The sequence below is a fragment of the Cibotium barometz genome, chromosome 13 (assembly GCF_041138505.1).
Source record: "Cibotium barometz isolate CiBa-2024 chromosome 13, ASM4113850v1, whole genome shotgun sequence".
NCBI lineage: Eukaryota > Viridiplantae > Streptophyta > Polypodiopsida > Cyatheales > Cibotiaceae > Cibotium > Cibotium barometz.
The window spans coordinates 15653651-15669786 of NC_141058.1; the positions used below are offsets into that span (position 1 = coordinate 15653651).

Below are 16136 nucleotides of genomic sequence, written 5' to 3' on the forward strand. Positions count from 1 at the left end.
ATCAGCCAGCCCCAACACAAGAAAATCCTCATGTAGAACATGTGGAACAGCCAGCCATTCAGCCCCCTTCTATGGAAGAAGTGGAAGATCTTGTTAGGGAAGAGCAAATAGCCATAGACACAGCCAAGTCAGTGCCAAGATGGTTGCTGATGAAAACTTTGCAAGAAAGCAAACTTGCAGCTCCACTCACAGGTAGAACAAGAGCTAGTTCCAGCCATGCTTTGAATATACATCGTGGGGAGTCTGCATTAGCAATGGGTGGTCTCTTTGATTCAGAAGAGCCTTCTTCTTATGAAGAAGCACATGAGAATGAGCATTGGTTGCAAGCTATGCAAGCTGAAATTTCTTCTATCATGAAGAACAATACATGGGATCTTGTGGAATTGCCTAAAGGCAAGCATGTCATTGGAACAAAGTGGGTGTACAAAGTCAAAAGAAAGTCTGATGGTACTATTGACAGGTACAAAGCAAGACTTGTGGCTAAAGGCTACTCCCAGAAAAAGGGAATAGATCATGAAGAGACTTTTGCTCCTACTTCAAGAATGACCACAATAAGATCAGTGATTGCATTGGCTGCACATAAAGGATGGAAAGTGCATCAATTGGACATCAAAACTGCATTCTTAAATGGGGATTTACAGGAGGAAGTATATGTAAATCAGCCCATTGGTTTTGTAGTTCCTGGTGAGGAACATAAAGTCTGCAAGTTACACAAAGCATTGTATGGGTTAAAGCAAGCTCCAAGAGCTTGGTATGATAAGATACATGCTCATCTAACCAGCCAAGGTTATGAGAATAGTCCAGCTGAAAGCACATTGTATGTGAAGAGAGCCTTTTGAGGCCGGCATTTACAGCCAGGCAGTGGGATGCCTCATTTACTTGTGTAACACGAGGCCAGACACATCTTTTGGGATGTCTTTGTTGAGCAAATTCATGCACAGCCCAGGCACAAAGCATTGACAAGCAGTCAAACGCATTTTTCGTTATCGTAAGGGTACCCTGGATCTTGGTTTGTTCTATCCCAAGGGGGGGCAGCTTGCAGCTTTATGCATACAGTGATTCAGATTGGGCTGGTGATTATGATACCAGGCAATCCACCAGTGGGAATTGTTTTTTTCTTGGTAGTTCATGCATATCATGGTTGAGTAAAAAGCAACCCACTGTTGCTACATCTACTTGTGAGACTGAGTACAGGGCAGTCTTTACAGCTACAGTAGATTGTGTATGGTTGAGGAGACTATTGGCTGATCTTCGTGAGTGTCAGCAGACACCTACCACCATTCTCACAGATAGCCAAAGTGCTATGGCCGTGGCACGAAATCCAGTATTTCATGCACGTACCAAGCACATTGAGATTCATTATCACTATGTCAGAGAGAGGCTACATGCAGGGGAGATCAGTTTATCTTACTGCCCTACACAGGATAATGCTGCAGATCTATTCACAAAGGCTTTACCTCGAGAAAAGTTTGAAGCTTTCCGCAAAGCTTTGGGCTTACTCTCATACAGAGAGTGATCTGCTACCTTGTACAGGTTCACACTTCCACTACAGGGGGGATTTGTAGGCATATGCTCACTTATGGTAGTGCTATGTGTGAACAGGGCTTAACCAAGGGCACTTTTTTCCATGTGGTTTTTCCCCTTGGACATCAAGTGTGAAAGGACACTCTAACATATAATATTTTGTACTTCTATATTATATGGATGTGGCACACATGCAAGGGTTGACTTGCATTTTGTGGATACCACACTTGTGGCTCTCTCTCTCTCTCTCTCTCTCTCTCTCTCTCTCTCTCTCTCTCTCATTTCTGTGTGAGCTTCTCTATCCTGCACCTAACCCTAATGTGCAGGTTTGTGTGTGTGAGTGTGTGAGTCCAACACCCAACAGAACATCATTGTACTACTTGTTTGTCTCATAGGCCAATTTTGGCCTTTTGCAGACGTTAATATCTCTCTCTCTCTCTCTCTCTCTCTCTCTCTCTCTCTCTCTCTTTAGTATGGGCACTTGGGCTCGCCACCTCCACATGGTCTCAGATAGAGAGACCTCAGATTCTCATGCTCTCACGGATGATCCGCAGTAAACCCTGCGTCCCATATGACATTGTCCGAGCGGAGTTTGCTGCACCTCATATGCTAGTAGAGGCCCTCTTCCAGACGATATGCTTCATACAGAGGATCAGAGATATGCCATCAGATCGACTCTCACATAGAGCTTTTGAGGCGTCTAGGCAGCTCACAGAGAGTGGAGATAGGAGACTCACAGATGATACAGTGGCTCACTCAGCATGGTCTCAACATAGATCACCTACCACCTTTCCAGTATGATATACATGCACCACACGTCCAGCTCTCTCACAATGAGAGGAACAGAGTCCTTCGACAGGATTTATGGCAGCGATACACTCAGGAGACTTGGATTACACCCAACCAGCCTTTACCACCAAAGATGCTATACTACAGAGATCAGTTTATGCGTATCTCAGCAGATGGATTCATTCAGCGACCCATATATATGGATGTGTACATGCCTCACAATGCCCGAGTGGCGATTGGCAAGCTTAGAGTGTCATCACACCAGCTTGAGATTGAGGCAGGTAGGGCAGCATGGATCCCCAACGCAGACAGGATATGCAGACTATGCCAGGAGGAGGTTGAGAGTGAGGAGCATTATGTATGCAGATGCAGAGCATATAGTGACATTAGAGAGAGAGACACCACCATCTTCAGTGGACATCCCTCACTCCGCCAGATCATGGAATCCGCAGACCTGCGCAGATTTGGCCAGTTCTTGCTAGAGACACAGCGCCACAGAGAGGCACTACTACGGACTCATACCACACGGAGAGGTGGGTGACAGCTCCAGCTCACTGATTTCTTCAGAGATCTATCACCGTGTCTACCCGGACACAGGAGGGGGTTACACTTTAGCGTGCTGAGGACCTCCGAGCCAGATGGAGACTGAGAGCACCAGGCTACCAAACTCCCAGACTACATCAGAGGGAGATCACAGAGATACGGGCTCGACATCAGCACCATATCCAAGAGCGACTAGATCACTTACACTCACACCCGGAGATCATGCTCCGAGGGATTTTGGCCTCGCCATCGCCTATGTATCACATATTACACCCCCATTATGGTACTGGTTGGAGCTAGACAAATCTGCATTGCATTCTTGTATACCCTACGCATATAGGTTGGATACTAAGCCTCTAGCAGTCGTGCTCCATCCATCACACCCCCCTCCCACTAGCTCAGTACTTTCATAGTTTATTTCATGTTCATTTTGTCCTTCTTTTTTTTGGACATCTAGAGGACATTGACAGTTGTACATTGATCTGTCTCATAGGTCGAGTTCGGCCTCTAGTAGACGTTAATACAGCTTTCTTTCTTTCTTTCTCTTTAGTATGCATTCTCTCTCTTCTTAGAATCAACTTGCTACTTTTAGTAGCTCTCTTCCTCTCTCTAGAGTCTACCCCCAAAAAATGGGAGTTAACTTTCTCTTCCTCTCTCTACCCTTCTCACTCTACAGGTTCTTTTTCTCTAGACTATCTTTTATTTTATCCACTAATTTAATATCTCATCGCTCTTTATATTATAGGGAGGCCATCGTGAGAATGTAATATATATACCGTCATAAGGCCAGATGAATCTGAACTTACAAATAATTTTAAAAGAAAGAAGAGAATCACCAAAAACAAACAAAATTTTAAAAAGTAAAAATAAAAATAAAAAGCTTAATAGAGACACCCGAGAAAAAATAATAATAATAACTTGCAAAAATAGACAAATACATAATTAAATCACACACGCCCAACTACACACAAACAAATTCTTTATTGAACCACAACAAAAGAATTTCTAACAAACAAGCTAAATAAATTTTTAATAACTAATTAGCAAAAACAAACTTTAAATCACTAATTCACAAGAACAAAACAAGTAAAGACAAGAATACAAAAAGTGCAAACTTTACCTCAAAGATTGTCCAATCATGAAGTATAAGATCATCAACTTCATCATGCATAGCATGGACTAGGTGCTACGACATCCCTACTCACGTCATCAGCACCCCAGAGTAGGTGCAGGTTTACATATATATAAAATTATCCCAACCAAGAGGACACAATTTTTATACAGAGACCAACGAGCTGAGTTTCTATCACTTCTCCGGAGGTGAAGGGCACCTCAGCCATGATGAAGGCTAACACTTACAACTAGACTAGCAAAAACAAATCACTTCCCTATTAAAGCAATGATTAAGCAAGACTAGAAGCAATGATAAATAACAACTAAGAGCTAAAATGGTCCAAACAGAAAATGGGCTTTTAAGCTCCCCATTTCTCACCTTCCTCACCTTGTTTCTATTTATTATGTTCGCTTTGTATAGCGCTTATACGTTCATGACATCAGACACATGTTGTCATTTGATTTTGATTTATCATGTGTTTCTACTATGATGATCTATCTACTTGAATTGTCAAATTCCAATCATGGTGTATTTGGGTATGTCTAGACATTGTTTATGTTGTGAGTGCTAATTTTGAAATTCTTGCATAGGCTGAAATGCAGAATGTGATATGTGTTGATACATCACTCCTTGTCTAGCAAAGGATATTAGATAGACTTCGAGCTTTCTTGACCAATCACATGCACACACACACACACACACACATGATTTTAACAATTAAAAAGTACGGAACATTTTTTACATACTTTATCAATCGGCAACGTTCTATACCACGTACTAAACTCGTATCGTTTCATACGTTTGGAACTACCCTGTGGTGTTCTCTGGGTCGACCCAGTGTTGTTCCCACTAACGCAGTAGTTAAGTCTGTTGACTCACACACTCTCAAGCATAGGGGGTTTTACTACTATATTTTACATTGAAATTAACCCCTTGGAAGGCAAGATTACTATGGTGCCTATAGGTACAATGCAAGAAGAGGTAATCTTTGAAAGAGGATGGGTTGGGTTACAACCATTGCCAAATCCACTCGAAATCTCAAACCATCTCCCTGCGGCTCTCGGCGGGGCTGGTAACAGTCCTCCTTACTGAAGAAAAACCCTCTCGAAGTCCTCCATCCATACCAAGTACCATACACAGCCCAACACTACTGTCGACAACCCTTCCTAGTATAGCCCATAAAAGCCTCATCATTGACAACCTTCCTCGACAAAGAGCACCAACACATCACTTCACAGATAAGCACAGCCCCAAAACTACTTTTTTACTCACAAGAAAACCCATATTTTGGAAATAAAAAACTACCGTGTTGTTAACTTGTCCATGAACAAAATGCAATACCATACATAGTGAAAAGATCCAAACACAAACATATGAACATGGATGCAAAAAAGAGAGCAAGGACAGTGATCAAAACCTTGTCAAACAGCTTCAATTGTTCCATCTTTTGAGCACCTTCAAACTCTGTTAGTTGTTCGTTCGTACTTTTGAAACAGTCTAAGCTTTTCTTGTAAGCTTCTGAGCCAAATGACCCCATTTTTCTGGTTTCATCAATACCTTGGCTTCCATGTCTTGCATCAGCCCCTCGATCCTCATATGGGAAGCCATTAAGCTCAGCATTTGCTGAACATTTGCTGGCCAAAACCAACTATTTGCAAAAATCAGCACACACAACTATCATATGCTGCTGAAGACAGTCATGCCATCAGCAATAAGAAGTGCCAAAATCACAAGCAAGAAATCAACCTGAGTACCTCTAGACACTACCTGGCCAAAAAACCCATTTAAACAAGCTAAGCTACACTGCTGCAGACATCATGAATAGAGCAAAAAGTCGCATGCCTCAGACACTGATGGAACCAAAGGTACAGCACTTACTTAGATGTCCTTTGTTGGTTTGTTGCAGCATAGGCTTGGATGCATTCATCCAACAGAGCTTGGCTGGACCAAGATTTAGCACCATCACAGTTGTTACAACTTTTTAACATATTCGTAATCCTTACTTTACCTACTCCACTCATCAAAAAAGTGCAACAAATTCATATATCATGTCTTTGATTTGTACCTCTTTAAGAGGAAGGCCATTGCATGTGCACCAGCAGGTTGTTGAACCCATGTGCTATATTTCATGAAATCACCAATCCATCGTGAACAATGATCTAAAGCCATAGAAATAGACTCCAAACTTAATGATGGCAATTGTTCATTATGCCCATGAAACAGATTATCTGATGATGAAGCTGACACAGGATAGAAAGGCAGCCATTCCATCTCCTCACAGACAACCTGCAAGAACAGGCAATAAGTTACTGAGACATGGTGTTTATTCATCATCTGTAAGGGTGACAGGTCAAAGAGGAAACATATTCCTCCATACTAAGGGTGTTCACAAATCAGTCCCTGCCCATCAAATAGCACCGGTCGGGGCAGGGGCTTGGATGGGGACCGAGGAGATTCCCCCCACCACTCCGCCAAAAGTATGTACACACCCTGATATGGTAGCTCTTACGATAATGACTAGTGTGTTCAGAAACACCACAAACCCATCTACCTCAATGAAAAGCTGGTAGGTATTGAGTGATGCCAGCTGAGGATAAAATAAAACGCTGCCACCAATCAGGTACCTACAGTACAAATTGAGCTGTTGAGATAAGGAAAACACATGATTAAGCATCTAGCTTCATTGAATTCCTGATAAGAAAGCCTACTTACCTCAGTAAACCTACAATTCTCTCATCTGAATCATTAGACTTATTAACTGCCAGAAAGCTTTGAGTTCTTCTTCCCAAGGCAGCAAAAAACCCAAAAACTGCCAAGTCTCTTTCAAGTACCTGCTGACATCAATAATCTCTATGAATTAACAAACAAAATTACTTACTAGATATACCATTAAATCGTTGCTGAACACAGCTAGGATAGCCTGGAAAAGCAAAACGTTACCAAGTCTTGTAGCCATCTGTGAATTCTAAGGATCTGAGTAAGCAAACTAGACAATCTCATAGTCATCTATGACCTCAACATATACAGACTATGTTTGTGTCAACAAGGTCCTCAAGCGACTTGGGTGAGGGAAGGGGTAACCAAAGCAGGGGCCTTGCACACTTGACTATCGATGCAATTACACTTATTGATGGCCACGAGATTCCATACAAAACTGGAAAAAAGATACTTGCACAGGGACACCGCATTGGAGCCATAATGGACAAGGACCCGCACCCCCCCCCCCGGTTTTCTTCTTTTGGAACTTGTATATTACCAAGGAGTATTTAAACAGTACAAGCTTTGGGGCCCATTACTTGGCCAGATTATCCAAATACAACCATTGATACAACTAGTCATTTTATCACTTGCCCCAAACATCACAAATATACGTATAAACTTTCACCTTGGTGGAAACTTATCTTTCCCTCTTAAAGCCTTTCAAAGAAGATACAAAATAGAAAAATTCAGCTATGCAATCATAACTTCAGCACACAAAGGATTCACAAAGATCCTTCAGCAGGTACAGCTGAAGGTATGGACACTGCCAGTATACAATACAGACAGGAACCGTTACCTTCACTGAAAGTATGCCTGCAGGTACAAGTTTGGGCAGCCTAAGCACGCACACAGGGAACTTCAGCAGACAGCATCCACAGATACAAGGACAGCCTCAGGCAGCACACGGGTATCTGCAACAGAAATATGAGATATCACAATAGGTATACGGGTGGCCCAGCTGATTGTACAACACCAAGTGCAGTTGGAGTAGCTTCTGGCCTGTACAAAAGATAACATCAGCAACAGCAGCCCCTCATGCACATTCAGGGGGTACTGAATGACAGCAACGCAATGTACGACAGCAGTACGGACTGTTTGAGCAGCAGCCATCAATCAACGAAGAGGTGCCCAGGCTAAGTGAAGAGGAGAGATCTAGCATAGATGGTTTACAGGGCCTCCTTTAATGTTATGAACATTAGGCTAAGGTTTGGCAAAATATAACAAGTATTGTAACATGGGTGCTTGCGGAAGTGTGTTTGTTATGAATTGATTGATTGAAATTAGCACCTAATCAGAGACTTAAACCCATCCACAAACTGCTTCTTCTTCATGCTCAATACACACTAGGGAGAGATGATATAATCTACCATGTATTATGAACATAAAGTCTTAGCTGATACCCATGTCACATGCACGGTAGCTGTGTGTGTCTTCTTTCAGCCCTAAGCAACTGAATAGGAACCTTGATGCAAATCACCCACCAAAACAAAGAGGAGAGAGAGAGAGAGAGCTGTATTTCACTATATTATATAGTACATAGAGCTTTACAAAATCTGTGGCTTTTGGCCTTTCAAAAGAGGTAGCCTAAAGGCCCCTAAAGACTGGACTCTCGACCTGCCCTCAACTCAGGGTCAGATGACTACAATGATCTATGGCCTTGCCTCTATAAGCCCAAGTTGCTGGTTGGTCTGCCCTTCAGAATGTCGGGCTGCTCACGACGGGTGAACCTGCATTAAATGAGGTGCCTTTGACACGTGTGAGCATCTGTTGCTTGCCGACAAGGTCCTGGCTTGTCCCAAGGCTGCAACTGTCCTAAACCTACTATTTATATCAAGGATTAGCTTGGAAAACAGCCATGTCCATGTATGCACAAACCCAAGGGGAATGGCAACCCTTTGAGTCGGATGCCACTTGGGGCATACCAAGAAAGGCTTTCAGGAAAACAGTTCCAAGGGATGATGATCATCCCAGGGGTGGAGTGAGAATGCAAGACTCGATACTCAGGAAAAGAAGACCAAAGAAAGTGTTCAAGGACAGGGTGAGAAGGCAAGGGGACAAAGTGGAACAGATGCACAGATCTTCATTAGATTTGGAGTGGAGTCACAAACACGGCAAGTCATCCACAGTCAACAGTTGGAATCCCGTCATCAAGTTTAGCAGAAGGGGATGTCATGTGCATGCACATGGACATGCTCATCCCAGGGCTAAATCCCTGAAGGGCAACAGTAAAACAAGTGAACCAAGGCATGAGCAGGGCACAAGGGATCCCAAGAAAAGCATCCCAAGGGTGCAGGATCTAGCCGATAGGGTAACGAAGGGACTGTGGGAAAACCCAAAAGGCCGTTGGCCAGCATTCATGGAGGGATATCTGTGTCCGCTGCAGCAAATGGGGGTTTTGTCCAGGGACCTGGCTGACAGCAGGTCAGCCAGCCCACTAGTGCTTTCAAGGCCTATAAATAGGCATTGCTAGGCTCCTTGATATTCATCCAGTCCTTCATTGGCTGAGTCATTAGACTAGGCATAGATTAGGTGTTTTTCCACCTTTTGAGGGGCAGCCAAAGGCTTGCCAAGATGTACACCTTTTTGTACTATATGAATATACTGAAACTCAGCTATCTCTCTCTCTCTCTTCTCTCCATCTCTTGCTTGCATTTTGCATCAGCTTGTTCCACGATGGTGTTTAGGGCTGAAAGAAGACTCCCTGCGCTTCCGCATGTGACACACAAGACATGGAAGGAAGTTCCCACGAGGTTGGTTGGTGGTGTTCCACAAGACCCAAGGGGATGTTAGAAGTCATCTCCTGTCTATTTGTATACACCAGGGCCTCTGTTGTGGGTGTGCCCGCCCGTATATCATTTTTCCACACTCCCCGTATTTTTTCCCTATTTTTCCCATTTTTTTCTAGTGGCTGGAGGGCTGCCAGGTGATGCCAGGAGCACTCTGAAGCTGGCCGACTGCATCTGTATCAGTCGTGGGCTGTAGGAGTGCTGGCCGACTTGATTTGCTCAGGCGTAGGCATCTGGAGCTGGCCGACTGCTATTTTCAGCAGTCGTGGGTTTTTATTCAGTCGTGGGCACTTTCTAGAGCTGGCCGACTGCCCTCATGGGATTGTATATATTGCCCCTCATCCTCCTCCACTTTCTCATTCAGTATTTCCGGGATCTTGTGTATAGAGAAGAGTTTACACACATCTCTCTGTGTTTCTTGTGTTGATTATTTTCTGCAGTCTACTTGCTCTTGTCTACCCAAGTTTGGATATCATTTCCGCTGCATATTCTGACATGGTATCAGAGCCCTAGGCTCTAGGAGATCTTGGGCGTTTTTTTGAGCAAGAGGGGGAGCAACAGGTTGCTGATCGGTGGACTGTTTCGGGCTGAACGGGAAGTAAAGGTGCAAGAGGAAGGCGGGCAAAGGGGCTGGACAGCCACTTGCATATTTTCTGATTTTCAGATTTTTCCCACCCACCCACCCTTTCAGGTTACTCTCCGAGATGGCTGATTTACTCGAGATGGCTGAGAAGCACGTGAAGATTCCGACTCTCCCCACGTTCCCAGTGGATCGTCAGCTGGACGGGTCCAATTATGGCATCTGGAAGGTCATGATGGAGTCAGTTTTGGAGTCATATGATCTTGCTGATTTTATTATCAAAGGGGTGCCAAGGCCGGAAGCTGAGGAAGGGGAGTTATTATCGACGAGGAAGGACCGAGAGGCACAGGCACAAATGTGGGACCGTGTCAACGCCAGGGTCCAGTCGTTTATATTCCTCAATTGCACACCACAGGTGATCAACCATGTGAAGCACATGACGCTGGCGAGAGGCATATGGGAGCACTTGGCTTCTTTGTACAACAGGGTGTCACCCATGAAGCGGATATCCTTGGAAGTGCAGATGCGGGTTATGAACCCTGCAAAGTCTTCGACGATGCGGGAACACATTAACAAGCTGCAGGCCCTTCAGCAGGAAGTCCTTCAAGCTGGGAAAGAGATATCATCTGAAGATATGGCCATCACGTTACTTTTCCACTTGCCTGGCAAGTATTCTGCTTTCTATTCCTCATTGATCACTAGTGGCAGGCTCAGCACCATTACTTGGGAGGAGCTTGTGCCAATGGTCCTGGACCAGGAGCAACGTTTCACGAACCCTCCTCACGGCGGAGGTTCGGAGGCCTTAACTGGCCAACGGTCGAAAGGCCGTAATACCAACAAGGGCAAAGGGAAGGCTTCTCCAGATAAGTCTTCCGAGAAGAAGCCTGATCCAGAACGAGAGAAGCTGAAGGCCGAAAGATCGTGTAATGATTGTGGCGAGAAAGGCCACTACTGGAGGAAGTGCCCCAAGCGGACAGGGAAGAGTGCTGATTCCTCAACCTCAGTTGCGAAGACTCCGGCATTTGTGCACTTGGAGATGGTGGACTCCGATGCTTCATCATCTTCGAGCGAGGAGGCAGTTGGCTTCACCGCAAAGGATACCCGGGAATGGATTCTTGACAGCGGTGCTTCCAGGCACATGACTCCATCCCGTGACTTCTTCCTGGATCTGAAACGGCAGTCAGGCCGTATCTTTATTGGCGATAACTCCACTATTCCGATTCATAGTGAGGGCCGGATGGAGATTATTCCCGACGGCAAGGGGGGCAAGCATGCTTCCCATGTTCTTTATGTCCCTGCTCTGGGCTTTCATCTTTTGTCAGTGCATGAGGTATGCAAGACTGGCTTTCGGGTGAAATTTGAGGAGCATTCAGTTGCTCTAAGGGACCGTGAGACAGGCAAAGTTGTTTGGGAAGGCGGTGTGGAGAACGGCATCTACAAGCTCTCTGCACTCTCCTCACTGACAGGCTCTCAGGTCGGAGATTTGTGGCACTTTCGTTTTGGCCACTTAAATGTGGATGCTTTGCGGCGCGCCTTCCGGGACCATATGGTGGTTGGCTTGCCGGATGTTGGTAGTAGGCAAGGACGCTGCAGTTCTTGCATACGTGGTAAGCAGCACAGGGAATCCTTTCCGAAGCAGGCTTCCAGGCGGGCTTCGAAACCTTTGGAGTTGATTCACACTGACTTGTGTGGACCACAGCAGATACCATCCTTGGGAGGATCTCTCTACTTCATGCTGCTTGTTGATGATTGTACCAGATTCACGTGGGTCTACTTTTTTTCACAGAAGGACCAGGCTTTTGCTCGGTTCAAGGATTGGCACGTGATGGTGGAGAAAGAGTCTGGATTTCAGGTCAAGACTCTCAGGGCTGACAATGGAGGTGAATTCTCCTCGACTGTATTTTTCCGGTTTTGTGCAGATCATGGCATCAAGAGGGAATTGGCCAATACCGGATCGCCTTCGGAGAATGGAGTTGTTGAACGTAAGAACAGGACTGTGGTGGAGATGGTGAGGACCATGCTGGAGCATCGTGATCTTCCTCGTCCACTTTGGGGTGAGGCTGTGGCAACAGCTGTCCATACCATTAACCGCTCTCCGACGACTTCTGTACCCCATATGACTCCATTTGAGGCATATTTTGGCTGGAAACCCGATGTCTCGCACTTCTGTGTCTTTGGGAGTGACGCGTATGTACATATTCCGAAGAAGCAGAGGGGGAAGCTTGACTCCAAGTCCTGCAAGCTGGTATTTGTGGGGTATAACTCTCTTTCCAAGGGATACAGGTTGTATGATCCAGAGAGGAACGAGATTGTTGTCAGCCGGGATGTGGTCTTTGACGAGCATGTTCCAGCATCCACTGTCATGGAGCCGCCACTTCTTGGAGATCCAGAGTTTGATGATGATTCCCAGTCTTCTACTCCAATTGATCCACCTCAGTCATCACAGGAGGTTGAGCCCGCAGCTGGAGTTGAGCCCCCGCGACCACAGGAGGCTCCACGATCTGTTCGAGTACCTAGGTGGTTGTTAGACACCCTTCGGGAGTCAGGTGTCACGGAGCTACCCTCCGAGTGGACCACAGAGGACGGCCCTCGAAGATCACATCGAGTCCGAGATAAAAGCAACACAGCGGAGCTTCTTCAGGTGAACTATGCTCTTTTTTTTTTTTTCCGAGAAAAGATCCTTTCATTAGTTATGTAAAAAAACGCCCGTAGGGCTACAAAAGAGATCTCTCCTGCTCCTAACAGAGAGAAGAGCAGTGAATACATCATGGCAGCCCGGGAGACTCTCCCTAGGTGCTGCAAAATACAAGCATCAGTCTAAAGGACTGAGCGGCTAAATCATACAATGGGGGGGGGAAGAGCCAAACAGGTGGCCTGTAGTGCCAACGGGGGGATCCCGTGTGTAGGGTGTAGAACGGGCCGCAGCGCCAAGTGGTATGAAAGGCCTGGCGCCGTAAAATCGCCTCATCCGAGTCTCCCCGGATGCGGTCGTACTGTCCTCGCAGGGTGTGGATCAACTCCTGCCAAATCCCCCGAACAGTCTCTGCTGGTGGCTCTAATCTCCCCTCAAAGGCCGTGAAGCACCGGGCCCTCCAGGTGAACCAGATGGTGAGGCTGCTGAGGAGCTCCCATCGTAAATCCCTCTCCTGTGTCCAGCTGTCGGACGAGAAATCCGGTGCCGGAACCAGGCGAGGCTGGCCCCTAATAAATCTGATGGCCTGACTGCCCTGCTCCATCTCATAGCCCATAGCAGGCCCTGACGAAGTCGACCAAGCAGCGGCACCCCACGTAAACATACCCTCTGGAGAGAGGGGGGCTAGAATACGCAGCATCCGCAGCCAAATCTGCTGTGCCTGAGGGCAGTCCCAAAGGCAATGTCTCTGTGTCTCCATAGGGTGGCCGCATCGGACGCAGGCCGCCGGAAGACCGCTATAAACAAGCCAAGTGCCAACTGCTGAGCCCCTGTGGGCGACCAGCCACTGAAAAGCCGAGATCCTGCGGGCCTGTCGACTAGCCCAGAGTCGAGCCCAGAAATCCTCCAGGAACTCCTGTGATAGTCCCTGCAATCGCCAATGCCCCGCTGCCGCTAGAGAAACCGTCCTCCTCGCCGTCAAAATATGCCGTCCCAGCCGAACAGTATACTGGAAAAATGTGATCTCTGTGGCCTCAAGGGATGCATAAGGATCATGCCACTCGTACTCTCCGGGGTCCCACTGTAGCCGGGCCAAGGGGCGCGCTGCATATGCCCATATACGCCAATCCGGGAGTACGTCAGCAGGGTCGGGGTCGATATGCCACTTCCGAGAAGCGGCAGCCACTACCCGAATCCTCTGAAAGGTGCACTCTGCAACCAGAGGCGACTCCACCTCCACTCTCTGGAGTCGGCCCTCATCCTGAATCTCATAATAGAGGCATCTGCCATCCTCAGTGCTAGCTCTGACAGCAATCAGGATCTCCAACTGTGTGAAGGCACCCATCCACCGTGGGGCCACTGGCTCGAGAGGTGTGAACCACTCCTCTGAAAGTGCCTCCTGAATATCATCCCTCATAATCAACCCCCCTCTGAAGTGACTCAGCCTCTCCACCTGGGTCTCCTCTGGTAGACTGCAGAAAGCCTGCCAGTCTCCAAAACTACGAGCTGGGCCTGCCGCTAAAGGTCCCCAGGCTAGACGAGGCCGAGAACCCAGCATATGACCCTGCTCTGTACGAACCGCTGGGCTCCAGATGAGCGGCTGCCTGGCCCGCTCCTCAACACAAGACGGAGGCCGCTGAGAGAGCCCCGGTCTCAGCAGCTCCCAAGCTCTCAGGATACTCAAAGCAAATCTGTCCTCCCATCCTCTACTGAGGCCTGTCCTCCTCATCTCTATGAATATCCAGCGAATCTCCGGTGCCCAAGTACCCCCTGCAGGAGGCGCCCGGGCCTGCAATCGCTGCAAGAGGAGCTCTTTCCAAGGCTCAGCACCTGGAAGCAACCCCCGAACAATAAGCTTCCCCAATAAGGCTCTACTCTGATCGACTGGATCTATAATGCCCAAACCGCCCTGAGCCAGCGGGAGTGTAATAACTGCCCATGCAACCTTTGCCCGAGCTGGCTGACCGTCCCGCCCAGACCACAGAAAGTTCCTGATCAGCCTCTGTACCTGGCTGATGCAAGAGCTCGAAAAAATCCAGCAAGACGTAATGTACCACATGGTCGCTAACAGCACCTGATTTGCCACCACCACCCTCCCAGCCAAGGATAGTCGAGCTGTACTCCAATACAATAGCTTCTTCCGAATGCTCAGAAGAAGCGGGGCAATCTGCTGCTCAGGTGACAAATCTAGGCCAATCTGGCATCCCAAATACCGCACTGCTGTGCCGGGAGGAATCCATCTAAAACCGGGGTCCGGACTCCATGCCGGAGTGGGAGCACTACTGATCCAAAAGGCCACTGTCTTGCGCCAATTGATCAATGCTCCCGAAGCTGCACTAAAAACCTGGAGCGACTGCTCTGCCCGAATAAGATTGGCCTCTTGGCCATGCAAAAATAAGCCCGTGTCGTCTGCAAACTCAGCATCAAGCAAATCCTCCCCCCGGACTGGGAGCTGAAGTCCTCTCAAACCAACCTCCTCTGCCGTCAAATACATACTCATAGCCTCCGCAAAGAAGAGAAAAAGGAAAGGGGCGAGAGGACACCCCTGACGGACTGATCTGGTCAGCTCAAAACTCGGCCCCCGACCTCCTGCAATCAGCACCTGGCTGCGAGCTGTGGAATACAAAGCTGCCACCCCTCTGATCCATCCTGGCTCAAAGCCCAGGCGTAGCATAGTGCCCTCTAAGAATCCCCAATCAACTCTATCGTATGCCTTCTCAAAATCGAGAAGCATCACGACCAAGTCCTCGCCAAGAAACCTAGCTCGGGCCGTCGCCTCCCAGAAAGTAAAGATGTTGTCAAGGATACTGCGCTCCTTGACAAATCCTGTCTGAGTAGCATGAATCAACTCCCCCAGGAAGGGCTGGATCCTCAAACTCAAGGCCTTTGCCAAGACCTTGTATACAGTATTGAGGATCGTAATAGGCCTCCAATGCCGAATATCATCCGATACTCCCTCCCCCTTGGGGATAAGATAGATCAAGCCCTCTGAAAAGCTCTGCGGCATCACCCCAGTGTCCAAAACATGCTGAAAGCCCCTGCGGAGGCCTGGCCCCAAAAGGTCCCAATAGCGCATAAAAAAGGCCGGCGTCAGTCCGTCCTCCCCTGGGCAACTATGTCGCGGCAGGACCCTCAAGGCCTCGGCAAGCTCAGTCTCTGACAGAGGCGCACCTAAAACTGTGCGCATATGGTCTGTGACCCTCCTCTGCACATGGGCCCACACAGTCTGTCTGCATACATCTCGATCCTCAGTGGCTGGCTCCGCTGAAAGCAAGTCACGATAAAAGGCAGTGGCAATGGCTCTGATCTCCCCGAGCTCAGTAGCTATCGATCCATCCGGTCTACCAAGCTGGCGAACCCCTGCTCGCGCATGACGGGGTCCAGTGATCTCAAAAAACTCCCCAGTCA

General features: G+C 47.4%; 1 protein-coding gene across 1 annotated transcript in view; it reads right to left on the minus strand.

The window, feature by feature from the left end:
* The window catches only part of LOC147632413 (uncharacterized), a 171633-nt gene that overhangs the window by 17351 nt on the left and 138146 nt on the right, over positions 1-16136 (minus strand). The window contains exons 8-12 of the mRNA XM_086806969.1: positions 6683-6801; positions 6522-6594; positions 6036-6256; positions 5849-5911; positions 5388-5604 (exon numbers count right to left, since the gene is read on the minus strand). Of these exons, the coding sequence (XP_086663095.1) occupies positions 5388-5604; positions 5849-5911; positions 6036-6256; positions 6522-6594; positions 6683-6801 (693 nt within the window). The remainder of the gene's footprint in view (positions 1-5387; positions 5605-5848; positions 5912-6035; positions 6257-6521; positions 6595-6682; positions 6802-16136) is intronic.